The 16595-nt window shown below is 44.6% G+C and overlaps 1 protein-coding gene across 1 annotated transcript in view; it reads right to left on the bottom strand.

The window, feature by feature from the left end:
• SLC26A6 (solute carrier family 26 member 6) overlaps positions 1 to 16595 on the bottom strand; it is a 32507-nt gene that overhangs the window by 4816 nt on the left and 11096 nt on the right. Inside the window, exons 6-17 of the mRNA XM_083489309.1 lie at positions 15968 to 16132; positions 13166 to 13318; positions 11626 to 11708; positions 10564 to 10711; positions 8484 to 8597; positions 7318 to 7395; positions 6820 to 6915; positions 5252 to 5358; positions 4609 to 4678; positions 3526 to 3618; positions 2132 to 2224; positions 1276 to 1362 (exon numbers count right to left, since the gene is read on the bottom strand). Coding sequence (XP_083345435.1) covers positions 1276 to 1362; positions 2132 to 2224; positions 3526 to 3618; positions 4609 to 4678; positions 5252 to 5358; positions 6820 to 6915; positions 7318 to 7395; positions 8484 to 8597; positions 10564 to 10711; positions 11626 to 11708; positions 13166 to 13318; positions 15968 to 16132 — 1287 coding nt within the window. The remainder of the gene's footprint in view (positions 1 to 1275; positions 1363 to 2131; positions 2225 to 3525; positions 3619 to 4608; positions 4679 to 5251; positions 5359 to 6819; positions 6916 to 7317; positions 7396 to 8483; positions 8598 to 10563; positions 10712 to 11625; positions 11709 to 13165; positions 13319 to 15967; positions 16133 to 16595) is intronic.

Genomic DNA, 16595 nt, shown 5'->3' with positions numbered 1-16595 from the left:
ATTTCGCAGTGCACTTCTTTAGTCAAGCAATGTGCACAAGAATGCACATACCGCAGTAAAGCGTGCCTAAAAATGCATATGCTAGCACACTTATATTAATATGAAAAAGGTGATTCATATTAAGGGAAAATATGCTTTGCATAAAATATGCATATATGGCAAAATTGCATACAAAATGTGTATATTAGAAGTTCGAACTGAAATGCTGCTGAATTTTCATAAGGACTTTAAAAATAATCACAAACTGATGTGGAAATGTGGAGAATTGAAGTTAAGATTGGGAATATGAGGAACTAAGAGAAACCAAAACTGGCAGATTCACCCATCTCTATTCAGAAGATGTACAGAGAGCTGCAGCTGCAGGCACAGGCCTTTTGGAAAAGGAGCAGGGGTGGACTTTGCTAATCTTCAGCCTGTTTGCATGAAGACCGGGAAGGGTTAACACCAGCAGGGTGAGCCCTGCTGATGCACATCAACTAGGAACTCACCTGGGGTCACTGCTCAGGGGCGTGCCTTAGGCTCTGACCTCCATAGGCTTTGGATGGGGCTAGCCCCCCGGAATCCTTTACCGGAATACCCTTCAATATCTGGGGGAGGTGATGGCGCTCCCCCCCATACATCTCCATAACAATACCCATACCAATGCCTAACCGCCAAAACTGAGAAAGTTGTGATGGTTTGCTACGAGGTAGGTGAAAAACCAAATGGCTGGTGCCAATTTGCCAAGTGGAATAAATTCCTACCAGGCCCCTTAATGGCGACCAACTGAGGTCCTTAGCAAGGTCAGAAGGGAAACCTTGAAGGGCAGGCAGGAAACCGAAGGAGCTGAGTGGCCAAAGAGGGAGATTCTCGGCCGTACTTGCCTTAAATGAGGCAAGCCACACCCCCTGGGCCAGCCAATTGGCTGGCCAGGGGATGATGCGGCCGAGGATTCCCCAGATCGCACGGGGGCTGGGAGCCAGCCTCCGTACGCGTGTTGGGGGGCGTGAGGTCCACAACACCACCTCCTCCCAAGGTCGGAAATGGCTTTGTGCCACAGCTTTTCTAGCAGCTCTGGTGGAGAGTCACTTTATCAACAGTATGAAGGGTTTGCGGCAAGTCTACTCAGAGACAGACCAACACATTTTGGTGCCTGAGACAACAAATCCAGATTGTTCCCCACAGTACCAAACATCATCATCATCATCATATGGGTTTTACTCATATGATCATGTTAAATGCCTGCTCCTGGAAATGTTGACCACAACTTTCTTTCATGCCCAGATTGATAAATACCTGTGGCCTTGCCTCCATATCTATATTCACAAACGCCAGGTTGTTGCTCCCAGAGTCACACACCGTTTTGATCTGAGAAGCCATTTTCTGTTACCAAAACAAGAGCAGAACAGAAGTCCGAGTAAACTCAAAGCAATTGTGTCTCCATGTGACATTCTGAGAACCTCCATAAATTACTTCTGGGACAAAGAACAGCAGGGCATAAGGAACAGAGAAGTTACATCTTCTGGCTTGAGCTTCTATAGAAAGCTTCAAGCCCTGTGCCCTTGTGGCTGGAAGATGTCCTTGAACTATGACATACATGATAGAGCAAGGTGTGTGAGCATGTGTAGAAACTAGACCCACTCTACTGTTCATTGCTCTGGCCACTTTTGCCTCTGGCGCTGCTGACCTCTGGTTTGTGGCCACTGTAAGGTTGCCAAAATGGAATTTGGCCCTTGTGCTGAAAAAGATTCCCCACCTAAATGGATCTCACTTCAGGTTGAAAATGGGGTAACTATCCTGTAAACCTCCAGATGCTGGAGGACTCCAATCCCCATCAGCTCCAACCAGCATGGACAGTGGTTGGGAATGATGGGAATTGTAGTCCAACAGCATCTGAAGGGCTACAGGTTAACTATCTCCGAGTTAAAACATGGCTGGCTTAGGACCGTATTAACAAAATCTGCAAGTATTTACAAAACACCAAAGGTCCTTTTAGCAAAAGTGTGCTTAGTGTCATGTGTGAACAGGTCCCCACATGAAAACAATGATTTAGCCCCTTTCCTTCTTGCCTCAAATTATTTATGAATTAACTACACACACAATAAACTTCATGGAAACACACTAATTAGTAATTTAGAAGAAAATGATCCACCTTTGCCTTCTTGGCTTCCTTCTTGTCTTTCTTCTGCTTCTTCTTTAGGGCTTTTTTCTTCTTTTCAACAAGACGGTCCACATCAAAGCCACACTGAAAAAGAGACATATATTTATGTACCAGCAGCTATTGGTTTTAGCAAGGTATAGATCACTCTAGCCTGTTTGCTTGCTTCCTATGTGCTCCTTGTACGTATTATATAGTGATACCCATAGCCATGGTCTATGAGCCTCTTTCATACTATGAATTCTGTTTGGCTTCTGCAAATGAGGCCCAAGTGGCCTCAGGTAATGGATCAGGTGAGTAATTTAGGTGCTGCTCTATTGTTAGAGGACCAAGCATTGACAGTGGCATGAAGAATCTTGCTAAGACCAGTGCAACTGTAGTGCCCCTTCCAAGATAGAGAGAAGCAGACTACAGCTATTTACACTCTGGTTGGGACCAAAGCTTTGGGAAACATGTCTTGCCAGTTCTTAAAGGACTCCACTGGCTTCCAATCTGTTTCCAAGCACAATTCAAAGCACTGGTGCTTACCTTTAAAGCCCATCCTGGTTTAGGATTCAGATGTCTGAGAGAACTTCTTTTCTCCTGTATCAACATCCCCAAACACTAAGATCTTCCTCCAGTGCCCTCCATCAGCTATTGTCAGAGGGGGTCTATTTGGCTCAGGCATCTCACTTGTGGAATTCCCTCCCCAGGATAGTTTGTCTACTAACTATGCTAATATCTTTTAGGCACCATCACTGTGAGTTTAATTGTATGCCCCTTTTCCATGGCAAACGATGCTCAAAGCAGATCACAATATTGGAAACGTGTACATAATAAAGCAGTGAATTATCCTGAAATGTTGCTCGAGCAACTACAATGTCTAAAAAAATTTAAACTGTCACACAAATATTAATAGGCTAATCAAAATGGGCTCATGCTAGTGAATATATATTAAGATTAAAGAACCCGCAAATAGTTAATACAAAGGCCTAACAATAGGAATATAAGAACATAATCCAAACAGCAGCAAAACAAAATGGGAAAAAACCACACCCTGTTCTCCAAAACAAAAATCTTACAGCTGTCCCACCCAGCAGCAACCCTTAAATAAGACCCATTCACACCCACACACCCACCCATCCTGATGGCCTTTGCATGCTGATTATGGTGGGACTGAAGAATGACTAAACAGGGCTTCAGTCTACGCCTCAGTCCCTTTCCTTTTTATATCAAATGTGAGCAGAGAGGACTAAGAGTACTGTGGGAATAGAGACTTTGTTGCATTTGTTTGTCTTTTCCCTCTAAGCGGAATAAAGTCCAAAGCCATTTTATTTAATGCATTGGTCAGCATGGAAACCCTCTGCCACCCCAAGAAATATGAGGGACATCTTCTGAACCCTCCTCACCTTCTTCTTTAGGGCTTCTGCATACAAGTCAGCATTAGCAAAATAGATCGTAGCGGAGGAGCGGAAAATCTTCACGCCTGGGATCTCCTCAGCCTAGAAACAGAACAAAACAAGGAGTTAGTACAGTGTCACAGTAGCTTGAACCCAAGGAGACTTTTGTTCAGATCCCCACTAGGCACAAAGCTCACCAGCTCGCTGTGGACAAATTACAATCTAACATCCCTCAAAGTGGTGTTGTGAAAATAAAGCAGAAAGTAAGTCCATGGTTGATCTCCTGTGCTTCATGTTAGGATTCTTGCCCCGTGTTGCAGTCATGGGATTGGTTTTATCACATGATGGTGTATGTTTTCATTCCACATAGTGGGAAGTGACGGAGACAGGATGTTTGTATTACTGTGTTTCTGTGATGTAGGACGTTTGTTCCTTTGTCTCTTTCTCTTTGCTGTTTGATGCTGATGAGGAAGGAGCTGAGTTAGAGTGCTCCGAGTGTATTATATGTAAATAAAGTAGTTTAGCCAAAATGCTGCGCTACTGAGTCTGTTACACTGAGTGCCAAGACTCTGCTGATCCTGAAGTGTGCTGATGCCTGCAAGGCACCAGTTGCTGCAATGTTTGGGCTGGAGAAAGCTTCTGAAGCTCCCAAATGACCAGGAGGGAGAGAACATGCCAGTCAGGCATGTGTCTCTGCCGGATGCCTACTCATGTGTAGGACCTCCTAACAGGTGGGATAAGTATTTGATAAACAAACAAACAAAAAAGGCTAGGCTTTTGTACAGGGCATGTGATTTCTGTGGCTAGAAATCTGGATTCGAGACAGCGCTTGGTGAAATGCTTTGTGGTTGAACAGAGGTTGCTCCTAGTAAGATGTGGGCAAAAGGGCTTGAGAAGGATAAACCCTTCTGCATCTTGGGATTGTCTCATCCCAGCCCGCCATTAGACATGCACATCTTCCTGGCTCTTCCTGCTCATGTTTGCTTTGGTCCAAGAGGAAGCACAGGGCTTTGTTTTTCAAAGCACACATGCCATTTTCTACATAGCCCCTCCATAGTCATCTCCCCGAGTCATTTTCCAAATATACTTTACCTTTTGATATTCAGCTACATCTCTGTAAACATCAGTTGTGGGCACTTGTCCTAAAATGGAATAATGGGGCCTTAGAGAAGATGGAAAAAGAGGGATTAGCAAAGACTCTGTTCAGTCTACTTAGCAACAACTTCATGACACCTGGAATTTTATGTTGATGGAGAAGTTGCCAAATTCATATGGGTGAAAGTTGGAACTTGTTCAATACACCAGTCTGAGATTATGATAAGTGTCAGTTCTGGCGAGAAGTATCTCCTGGGAGGTGAACACATTGGTCGGACATCACCACACTTTCATCATGACAGACTGCTGCATTGATGAAGGCCAAAGACCTAACACAGTTCCTTTAATATTTATTTCTTCCCAAATGTCTGGCCACTGGCTGTCCTTAAGAGGAAGGGCTATGAAGTGCTTCTGTTCAGGCTAAAACTACTGGTAATGATACATCTTTCCTGGCTATGGCTTGCTCTTTGCTTTGGCTCTGATTCCTGGCTTGATCTTCTGGGTTCCTGGCTCAGCTCTAACATTTTAACTGAGTGGCACCAGGAGGTGGTACCAGAATGCTACCATTTTTCTGCTACCTGGCAAAGTGCCATTCCCAAGCCCACTTCCCCCTCTCCTCTGCAGGCCAAGGAATACTCACATCTGGGTCCGGAAGATTACGGTGAGAAGTGAAAAGGCCACAGCAACCCCCAGCCCCATGTCAAGATTCAACACAATAGTAGCTATAAAGGTTACAACCCAGATCAGCTGCAGAACGTGGGAGGGGAGAAAGAGAGAGAAACAACAGAGAAAGTGTAAGTACAGTTGCCCCCAAATATCAACAGAAGACTTAAGGAAAATGTTATGTACTGAAGTTCTCACCCTGGGCCAGCAAGCGGATACTGTAGATAGTTATGCAAATGAAGGATCGAAAGTGACGCTCAGTGATTGGATAGTTTGTATGCAAATGAAGGATCGAAAGTGACATTCAGTGATTGGATAGTTTTAGAAAGTTGCAACAGTTATGTTGTTCTGGAGCTCTATATAAGCAGGCTGACTGAGCTCTTCAGTTCAGTTCTATTCTGGCCTCTGAATAAACAAGAGCTGTTGAAGAATCGCTGTGTCGTCTGATATGTTCGCCCACAACTTAACAGAAAACTTGCTGAATTATGCAACTGTCCTGATCTACAACTGTTCCCTGTTGCACCAAGCCATTGGGACTGTTCAGAAGCTTCAAGGCAATGACACAGAGGTCTATTGCCTCCATGGCAACTGCAGAGTTATCCAGTGGGTGGCGGAGGGTGGCTAATACACATTGTGCAGGCTACTGTGGAGCCCCTGGCTGCTCCTATGCATTATTGTTATATTTATACCCCTGTGTCTTTACTGAAGTACACAAGACAGCATAAAATAGTGCAATGCAAACAAAATATGAAAGATAGCCTAAAAACTAAAGCAGAGCTAAAACAATAGCTTTAAGCCAGCAATTTTAAAGAGAATGCATGGAATCATCCAGGGATGTGTTGTTCCTGCATGTACCAGAAGGTGCAAGGAAGCGTGGATCCTGGATGCACCGTGGGACGCATGGTAACCTTCATGAAGGCTGTCGCTTTGATCATGTAAGCTGAGCTTTCTGCACTTCCCTGCAAAGTTTGCAACAAGCCCAAGCCTCTCGGCTGCAGTTGCCAACATTTATGCCACTGCCATGTGCCAGGAGCAGCAGGCAAAACAGTCACTGGGGTAACGAAGCCAGACACACAGCAGGGGTCTGGAAAATACTTCAATAAATACAAATTATTTGCTAGTGAGATCTGCAGGAAATACATATTTGAATGCTGCCCCTACTTTTCATTTTTGGGTAAAATAACAACAACAGCAACATTCTGGCACATAGAAAACTAGAATGTTTGGGATAAAAATTCTAGACTGAGATTTCTTCATGACTCAAGGGTTCTATTTGCAGGGATTCCCCAAACCCCCACTCCTTAGGGGAAGCATTCAAACATGCAATCCTGTGCGTTTTAGTTAGGGAGGACCAGTTTGGTTTCACATATTTTTCCAGGTGTCTGCTAGAGAGACATCTGGTTTGCTGTTCTGGAGTTTAGCAAGAACTGCACTGCACGATTGTGCTGATTGTGTGGCGCAGCAGTGTCAAAGCAGGGCCACAGCAGGCTAGCAGTTGAACCAGGCTTCCCCTTATTTCTATGGAGCTCCTCTTTTCTTCCTTACCAGGTCAGGAACGTTGGATCTCCAAAGCATACGGATATCTCTAAACTGCTTGAACATGCCCTTCAGGTTGACAATAATGATGGAAGCTAAAATGGCCTGAGGAACAAGGAAATTGCAAAGATATAATAGAGAATCGGCAGTATCATAACACCCACAACACAGAAAACAACAGAAAAGTCTCAGTTTAAAGAGACTTTTATCGCATAGTTGTGAAGTCTTCAAAGGGAGATGTGGCTGTTTAGTCTTGCGCTTAAATGATAGTTTTCTTCAATATTCTATGTGCCTCTCTGCTGCTGTTGTCTTTCACAGGCTAGATACTTATGGCGCTGGCACATATAAAGACACCCCCTGCCCCAATAGTTAATCCCACCAACAGGTAAAATGAGACAAACAGTATACTCCTGTGCATGTTTACACAGAAGTAAGTCCTGTTGAGCTTACTCCCACGTGTTTAAGATTGTAGCCAAAGACTGAGAGCACCAAGTTTGTTTAAAGTACCTTGGGCAGCTGTTCAAAAAGTTCCCCAATCTTCAAGATGGTCACTAGGAGGATGAGACAGGAGACCAGGGCAGCCACCTGCAGAGGAGAGCATAGAGATGAATAAGTGCAAGCCTGGTTGGAGTAGAAAAGGGCAACCCCCCCCCCAATGCACACACATACACCCTCCCTTTCTTAAACTACTGACGACATTCCATTCGTTTTCCTTGTGAAAAGCCTAGAGCTCCTCCAGACTTATCAAACATTCCTCCTGTTTGGATTGCACAAAGCTGACATGGAGGTTAGACTATTCCTGGTCTTTACTGAGCATTCATCCTAATTTGCTTGCAGGGTGTTTATACCCCGTTCCCATGAATCATTCATCCAGTGCATTTCCTCCTTGCTTTTCCAATTTGGAAAAAGACTGCTTCCTTTTTTTCTTCTTTTTTTAAAGGGGGGGGCTTTGTTGCACTGGAGTGAGAGAGCACTTTAACCCACTTTAGTTGTGCAAAGCCATGTTTCCCAGAAGGTGCTCAAATCCCTCCTGAAAAACACTTGACATTCTGGAGCAGGGGTCAGCAAACTTTTTCAGCAGGGGGCCAGTTCACTGTCCCTCAGACCTTGTAGGGGGCCGGACTATATGAACGAATTCCTATGCCCCACAAATAACCCAGAGATGCATTTTAAATAAAAGCACACATTCAGCTCCTGTAAAAACACCAGGCAGGCCTCACAAATAACTCAGAGATAAATTTTAAAGAAAAGGACACATTCCGCTCATGTAAAAACACGCTGACCATGCGCGGGCTGGATTTAGAAGGCAATTGGGCCACATCCAGCCCCCGGGCCTTAGTTTGCCTACCCATGGTCTGGAGGCACCCCTAGGCTCATGCCTTGTCCTCAGACTGGATACGGTTCCCTGTGAATGGATAGCCAAACCATCCTCAGCACATCATTTGTGCTCTATGTTCTGTGAAAATAATGGCAGGGAGAGGGAGATTTGAACTAGGCATTTGATGCAAGAGAGGGACGACAAATCCTAGTTACCTAACTTAGCCCAGGATGCGGTTCCATTAGCTCCAAGTGAGCTCTCTCTGCAACCCTGGCTCCAATGCTCAACAGCTAGATTTAGAAACTGCTACCTGCTCCTACCAGAAAAAATATGACATCTTACATTGGGGACGTACCTGGCTGTTGCCTCCAGTGCTCTCCTGCACAAGGGAGCGGGACATGGAGCAGCTGATGCTGTAACATTGGAAAAAACTGCCCACGAAGTTACTGAGCCCCAGGGCTATCAGCTCCTGCAAGAGACATACCATGGAGAAGGGCTGAGAGTCTGCGTGGCTCTGTGGTCCAGTTTCCCATTACACAGGGCTTGACACTCATAAGGATCAACGAGGATGCTCCTATTGTGCAGCCTGCTCTTTGAAGGGCTGCCTGGCCCAAAGCCAATTTAAAGATCAAGGACCAATCACCCCAGAATTGGCCCTACTAAACATCTTCCAAGACAACAATGCCCATTTACACCACAAAGAGAAACACCATAACCAGACACTGGAGAGACCTGTCAGGAGTAAGCATGGACCAATGGTACCAAATAGTATGGGAAACAGCCCTACTAGAAAAATTAACCAATAAACTGAAACTGACACGGGGACTAACAGAAGAAGACACCTTCACCCCGGTATGGCTCCCCTTTATCACATACACAGCCCAACAGGACAATGACAATAATTCGCCAACAGCATACAAATCAATATGGCTAACCTGATCCAAAACACCCACCCACCTCACTCACACACGAAAACAAAGATCACCACAGCCAATCACAAACAAACAATCACACCCTAGGCCAACCCCAACCTCTCTCACCACCAAAGGAACACAAGTGAACAACACAAGCAACGCTGACACCAAACCCTACATACATTAAGCATAATAGAAACATCGCCACCCGACCCCACCCCCATCCATCTTCCCTTTCTCCACCCCCTTTCTTTCCCCCCTTTTTTTCTTCTCCCCCTAATGTCTCAACAAATGAAACGGATTTGTAAAAATGTTATATGGAAAAAAAAAATACGAGGCATTACACTTAAAAAAAGAAAAAAGAAAAAAGATCAAGGACCAAACCCAGGCCTTGAAGATGCCTGTCAACAGCATCCGGACCGGAGACTGAGCAGGCACACAGGTCATGGGATATGCTGCATTTCTGTCCAAAATTAATACAATCATTTCTAAGTGTGCATCTATGCATATAGTTTAAGATCTGCAAATTTTATGCACACCTGCGGCCTGTTTGGTCTTTTCTTTGGTTTCCTCACCTTTGGTGGTGTATAACTGGTCAACCTGGGACTGACAGGCAGAATATATGGATGCTCCCCAAACTGAAGACCCACTTGTATCATAAGTACTCAACTATCCAACGGTAAATTAAAACAGATGATAAGATGGGTCAGGGAGCCCAACTTCATCCAGAAGGAAGCACCTACAGATCAATCCAAATCTGACACAAAGAAAATGTGTCATGCAAATGCAATAACAATATTGTAGCACAACAGTAGTTTTCAAGCTCAGTGAGACTCAGGCCTCACTTTCAACCCAAACATGCATTAGGAGACCCATTTCTTAATCATTTGCCATATATTTGCATGGTGGTATGTCTCCTGCTGCAGCCCACCTAGGATCAGGCTGCGACCCAATAGCGGGTCCTAACCTGCCAGTTGAAGACCAGTGTAGGACAAGACAGAAAGAAAAGCCAGCCCATAATAAATGAAGGTTTGTGTCTGAAGCAAGTAATGTAAGCAACAACGTAAGTCTGAAGTAAGTAAAGTAAGCAATGCAAGTAAGTAATGCAATAATCCTAGCCAACACAAAGGAAGTCCAATGATCCAATCGCTCAAAACCACATTACTTCACCGGCTGAATTTATCAGTTGTACTGACTCATACTGACTCAGCAGAATGCTGGTCATAAATCAGTTTCAGCTTATTACCTTAGTCATGAATTCCTGATAATCATATCCTGAAAATGCAAGATAACACATGTGAAGCAACACCTGTACTCAGCAAACCCTCAGGAAGAAGGTTCTCCTGAAACACTCTCACCACCGAGTCTCCACCGTTCTTCACAGCTCTACAGTGCCTGCTTCCTCCACCCCTCTCCAGGAAAAACATAACAGAAGCAAAGGCAGAGAACACAAAGCAGCGACAGGGTAAAGGTGAAAGTAATGAAAACCAGGGAGCCAGATAACGGCCAGAGCCTCCTTACCTGGTTGCTGTCCACTTTGTAGCCATGCTTGAGAGCAAAGATCTTGCCGAGCGAGATAGCAATAACGTAGCTAACCATTGCGATGGCAAAGGCATTTCCTACCACCTTCTCAAAATAGTGTACTTTGGGGGCCTGAGGGGGTCTCATCCTGCAATAAGGAAACACAGACGCAGTGAGGCACTTCTGGTCCACAGACAACACAAGGCAAGGCGAGTGAGAAAAAGCTTAATGCCTCCCTGAGCAATTCTTCTCTACCTGGAGATGGGTGTGGGTTGAGGGGGCAGGAAAGGGAGCTCAGTTTAGTTTCCTTGGGCCCAGGGGTGAGGAACCTCTGGGTCATGGGCTAACCGGCCTCCCCCATCTGGCCCGAGAGGTCATTTTGGCCTTGCATCTAATGTCATATATTTGGCGTCAGGAGTGGGGCAGGAAAAGGTTTAGCTCAGCCAAATTGTGTTTTGCAGGTGCCACTGATCAGTTGATTGAAGCCATCGCACAGGGCTTCCCAAGACCGGCCAATTGTCACCTCTTGTGAAGCCCCTTCCAAAGCACTTTGAGGCCCATGTCTGTGCCTGCATGGTTTGATTTCAAACTATGTGAGCCAAAATGGGTAATAACAGCTTTTTGCAAGCTCTCAGACCCAGATAAATTAACCAGTGCACAATATGATCAAATGAAAGTGTGGATGAACCCTTATTATACATTTTCACCATGAGGTCCCTGAGTGGGTTACAAAATTAATATCCTCTTAAAACAAACAAGAAAGCCAACAAATATTTAAAACGACAGTACCATAAATTACAGTATTGGAGTAGGTCTAAAAAATATTTTCCAGCTGTCAAAGGCCAGGGAAAACAAGTGCATCTTTAGCAATCAATTGTAGCTATAAAGTGAAGATGCATCTCTCTGTCAGGAGAGACTCCAAATTCCCTCTCCCAGGACACTACCACCTAAACTTCTGAAAACAGCAGAGCTAGCAAGAGAGCTTCATCTCCCCATCAACACCCAGGAAGAGAAAAATTGCATGTCCTAAGGTGGTTATGGGAAGCAGCCAGAGTGACTCACCCGCTGGGGATTTCACCCACGATGCTAATCCCAAAATTGTCGTTCAGCTTGGCAAAGTAGGAGATCACTGTGGATATAATAATCTGAAAACAGGTGGCAGGGTGAGAGGAAGGACTTGGCCACATCTGAGCATTGTTTATATGTTCATCCATTTTCCCCCCATTCAGATTCGACCAGAGTAGTCCACATTCACATGCATTTGAATTCAAATCAAAGGATTCAAAGGATCAACTTTGATCTTTCTCATTCATGCCAGTAGCCATTCCCTTTTGTGTTTGTCCTTGCCTTCTAATTTGTTGATTCTATTATGCCTAGTAGAGACCAACAGGACATTTGTGCAGGTAGCTGTGTGCATGCCTTTAAAAAAAAAAAATCCCCACCCAATAAGTGTGCAAAATCACAGTCGGGCAGTGGTAAATCTGCCTGTGCATTTTTCTGAGTTTGTGCGTGAGGAATCAGAAGAAATATATGTATATACTGTATATATAAGGCCAGTGTGATTTGCCTGTGAAGTATTCTGGTTTTGTACAAATATGAATGATCTTAAGAACTGTCACCTCTTCTGCTTCTCGTTTCTGATTTCCAAAGGTCACAAGTCAACTCCTATTGGCAGATCCATCAGTAAATATGAGCAATTCCCACCCAGAGGTAGATGGGATGCTCCTGTCTAGTGAAAGCTAAATGTTTGTAGCATATTTGTTAGGGGAGGCAGGACTTTTGTTAGGGGGGTCAGATTAGTTGGTTGGTCAGTTAGTTAAGCATTTCTATTGTTTTACTTGATCAAGGGGGACAGCTGCTCCCCGGCCCCCCTGCCGCCTCCAGTTACACCCATGTTTGTAGAATGAAGCTGATCTACACTAGACTAGTCTGCCTTGACTTTCCATAATGGATAATTGCTGGCTATGCAAACACAATCAAAACTACTGAGTAGAGCCTCCCAAAATATGGGGGAGATCAAGACAATTTTGCCCATTTAACTAACCTGGACTGTGCAGAGAAAGCACTGCAGAGTCAATTCCAGAGAAGAACTCCATGTTAAAGGTCCAGTAGCATGGCTTTCAGGTTGTCATCTTCCATTACAGAAGATTCCCTGGGTTGCTCAACCGCTGGATGCAGAGCAGGTAGGCGTTTTGGACCCCCCCTAAAACCTGGTACCCTCCAGATGTTTTGGACTCCCACTCTCATCAGCAGGCTGAGGCTGTTGGGAGTTGAAGCGAGATATGCCTGGCCCCTTTTTTACTCACTTCTGGCTAAGCAGCAAAAAGTGCTTTCATTTCAGTGGTCCTTATTAAAATACTGCTTTTTAATAAGAACTTAGCTCCTGCCGCTTAGTTGTTTTAGTTTGTTAGTCTTCCTTATAATTGTTAAACATGATTAAATAAATCCCATTCATTTTTCCAGAAAGTTCTAAGGATGATTGAATAGCTACTACATTGTTGTTTCTTGCTAATTTATTGTTTGTGAGCCCACCATGCTATTTATTTATTTTTTTAAATAGAGGGACAGGGTAGAAATCCTAGAAATACAGAGAATAAATTACCGTGAGAAGCTCGATGGGGATTGGGATCGGAAGCTTCTTGCCAATTTTGTCATTGAGCAGCTTCACAAGCAGGATTGAAACCATGGCGACCAGAGAAGTGACCAAGGTGCCCACATTGGTATTTGGCAATTTTGAGCAAACTTCCAAAAAGGTCTGTAGGGGAGACACAAAGCAGGGGAAGGAATTGTGAAAGTGTGAGCACGGAGGAAACGTGAGAGGAGCAACCAGAGACCCCAATGCAGTGTAATGTTCTGCGCTCCCTTCACCTTAACTTGGGGATAAATATGTGTAAACAAACCATATTTCTTAAAGATACCACCACTTCTGCTGTGCCTCAAACCATGGCTTAGTGTCAAGACCCCTGTAATTTTGCTAATGCTCAGCAGCGATTGGGGTGGCTGGTAACACTATGGTTTGTGAATGACCCTCCTTTGATACAGACATGCTGATCTCTTTTATTGTGGCGGGTTTCCATTTTTAATGCTGCCTTCTTGGTTTGTCCTTCTTATATTTCAATTGATTTGAATGATTGTTTATTGTTTAGATCCCATCTTTAAAGAATAAAAATATACGGTATATTTGCAAGGAAAAACACTAAGCAACAACAATAAAAAGAGCCACGCTCAATGGCGGTTGTTCTTCGTAGCGTGGCATGCATAAAAGCCAACAGAGGAACGGTTTTAGTATTCTAAAATCTTTTATATGCCTTCCTGTGGGTCCATTGGGGCAGAAAGGAGGAGTATTAAAGGACTGCAGACAAAAGAAAACAAAGGAGCCGACACTTGTCCCTTAAAGTGAAGCGATTATCCTCAACCCTCACTTGATCTTTGCTGTAAATTACGTTTCCATGAGACTTTCTCTGTTGTGGGCACACTTTGAAACCATTGTCAGTGGCAATCTGCTGACAGCGGCAACATTCCGGAGGAGAAAATAGGGATGTTTCACGTTTTACCTCCATTCCGATACCAAGGCCTTGTCCACACCTCACCTCCCTACTGCCACTTCCCCCCACGAAAACCTGCGGTTTACTGCTGAATCAGACCAATCCATAGATTGCCATTTGTTTCGATTCAGCAGTAAAGATCATGTTTCTCAGGGGAAAGCTGTGGGGCAAAGCAAAACTGCTCAGACCCATGCCAAGGAAGCTCAGGACAAGCGGGAAATTGCTTGGACCTGAACTTTCTGGGTGCTGGACAAGCAGAATTGTGGAGGAGCCCTCTCTGCCTGACCCCTCTCTGGCCTTCCTTGGTTCTTCTCTGACTGTTGTATTTATTTTCTCAGAAATAGGCTGTCCTGCCCTGACTACGGAAGCAAAGCTATTTATTAGTAAACAGACCACAACAGCTTCCTTCCTTCACAGCTTAAGAATTGTTAACCTCACAGTGAATCTAAGTGTGCCTTTTATAGAACCACTGCGCCACAAACGTTTTCAGAAACATTTACAGTCTTTATAGGGGAGCTGGTGGTGATGGTGGGGTGAGGAGAGCTCTTCTACAGTATGCATGCTCACACCAATAACGTTTTCAAAAAGTAAAATAAAATCAAGCATCCAAAATCCTCCTAAAAGAGGCAAAGCGGCGATATAACTGGGGTAGTGATTTACCAAAGCTGCATAGCAGAAAATGGGAAAAAGGTGCATTTGGCATGTATGGATTTGTGTGCGCTTAAAATAGCATGGAATCTTTATATTGGGATTTATTACACCTGCCAGACATACCTAGTGATTCAGAAAACACAATCCGAATCCCTGGAAGCCACACAAGGGAAGGCACTGGCATCTTCCTGGAAGCTGTGGCACTGCACTTGCCATGATGGGATGGGCAGAGCAAGGTGGCTCTGAGGGTGGGGTAGCTCCAGGGCAGTGGAGGCCAACCTGCTGCTCTCCTGACCTCACCCTCCCTCGCCCTGCTCTATCCTTGTCCCAGCAAATGCAGCCCTGCGACATCAGGAGGAGGGCACTGTCTTCCCTCATGTGGCTTCCAGGGATTTAGATTGTGTTTTCTGAACCTCTCTGTGGCATGAGAGGATGAGTTCATTCACACAAGCTAGAGGAACAAGCATGTATAAAAATGTCATGTGGAACATGGTTAAGAAAGGTCAGGAGTCATTGGCACCCTTGGGGGTTTCCCTCCCAATGCAAGTAGCAGCCTCGGGGAGACGATCAGTGCTTTTTTTTTCTAAAAAAATGTTTAAGGGTACTCTCATTTTGACTCAAGAAAATCACCATTTTATAGTTTAAATTGGGAAAAATAAATATAGTAAATGAACAAAAGAACAAAGATCCACAAAACGTTTAGGGGTGTATGCGTACCCTTGCGTCCCCCCAGAAAAAAGCACTGGAGACTATTATTGTTTGGACCTCACAGCAAGTGGGGAGGAGGGTTTAACTCCCCTTTTCTAATGCTACAGTCTGGCTGCTGTTTGGTAAACCTGCCCAACAAACAACAACAAACAAACATGCATATTAATAGCCTCCGTAGATAAATAGGTACCGCTCCGGCGGGAAGGTAAACGGCGTTTCCATGTGCTGCTCTGGTTTGCCAGAAGCGGCTTAGTCATGCTGGCCACATGACCCGGAAGCTGTACTCCGGCTCCCTCGGCCAGTAAAGCGAGATGAGCACCACAACCCCAGAGTCGGCCACGACTGGACATAATGATCAGGGGTCCCTTTACCTTTACTTTAATGTTGACTTTACATCTAGCATGTTGCTAAGATAGCTTCCAGCTCCAAAAGATTTCAAACTCCTCCACCGACTCCTCTCTAGCCTAAACCTGCCCTTTCCTGGGCCCAACTGTACTTACATAGATTATTGACAAGGGCCCTGCATACTCCTCCACAGTCACCCCAAAGACGTACTTCAGCTGGGAGATCAGCACTTGGATAGAGGCCGCTGTGGTGTAGCCCCGTACCAAGGGCTCAGAAAGGTAGGTGGCCACAAACCCAAACTGAAGCAGACCAAGGGCAATCTAAAAAACAGAAAGCAGGGGGAATAAGATCCTCATGTTGTCTCTCACACACAACTCCCATCCAGAAATCTCCCTGTGGGACAAAGTAGATCTGGGGGTGTATCGCAGAGGTATCTTGCTATGAAGCCTGCTGGGACTTGCCAGAGACCCAGGACAGAAAACAGAACATAAGATCAACCAATTCTGTCCCTGTGAGATGGGGCCAAACATAAAGGCTTATTTAAAAGCCTGTCAGGTTGCAGGAGAAAAACCTGAGACTTTAGAACAGGGGTAGACAATGAGCTAGACAATGTTGCTAGACTAGAAAAAGTGCATTATATTAGGGAAAATTACAAACAAAACCAAACATATTAGAAGAAATATGCATGGAAATGTACACAACCTTGTGTGTGAACTTATAAAATATATTTACAGTGGTACCTCGGGTTACATACGCTTCAGGTTAAATACGCTTCAGGTTACA

This window comes from Podarcis liolepis (assembly GCF_965112155.1).
Source record: "Podarcis liolepis genome assembly, chromosome: 2".
In the NCBI taxonomy this organism is placed as follows: domain Eukaryota; kingdom Metazoa; phylum Chordata; class Lepidosauria; order Squamata; family Lacertidae; genus Podarcis; species Podarcis liolepis.
Note: the sequence above shows the minus strand (reverse complement) of the source record. Positions and strands in the feature narration are given on the sequence as shown.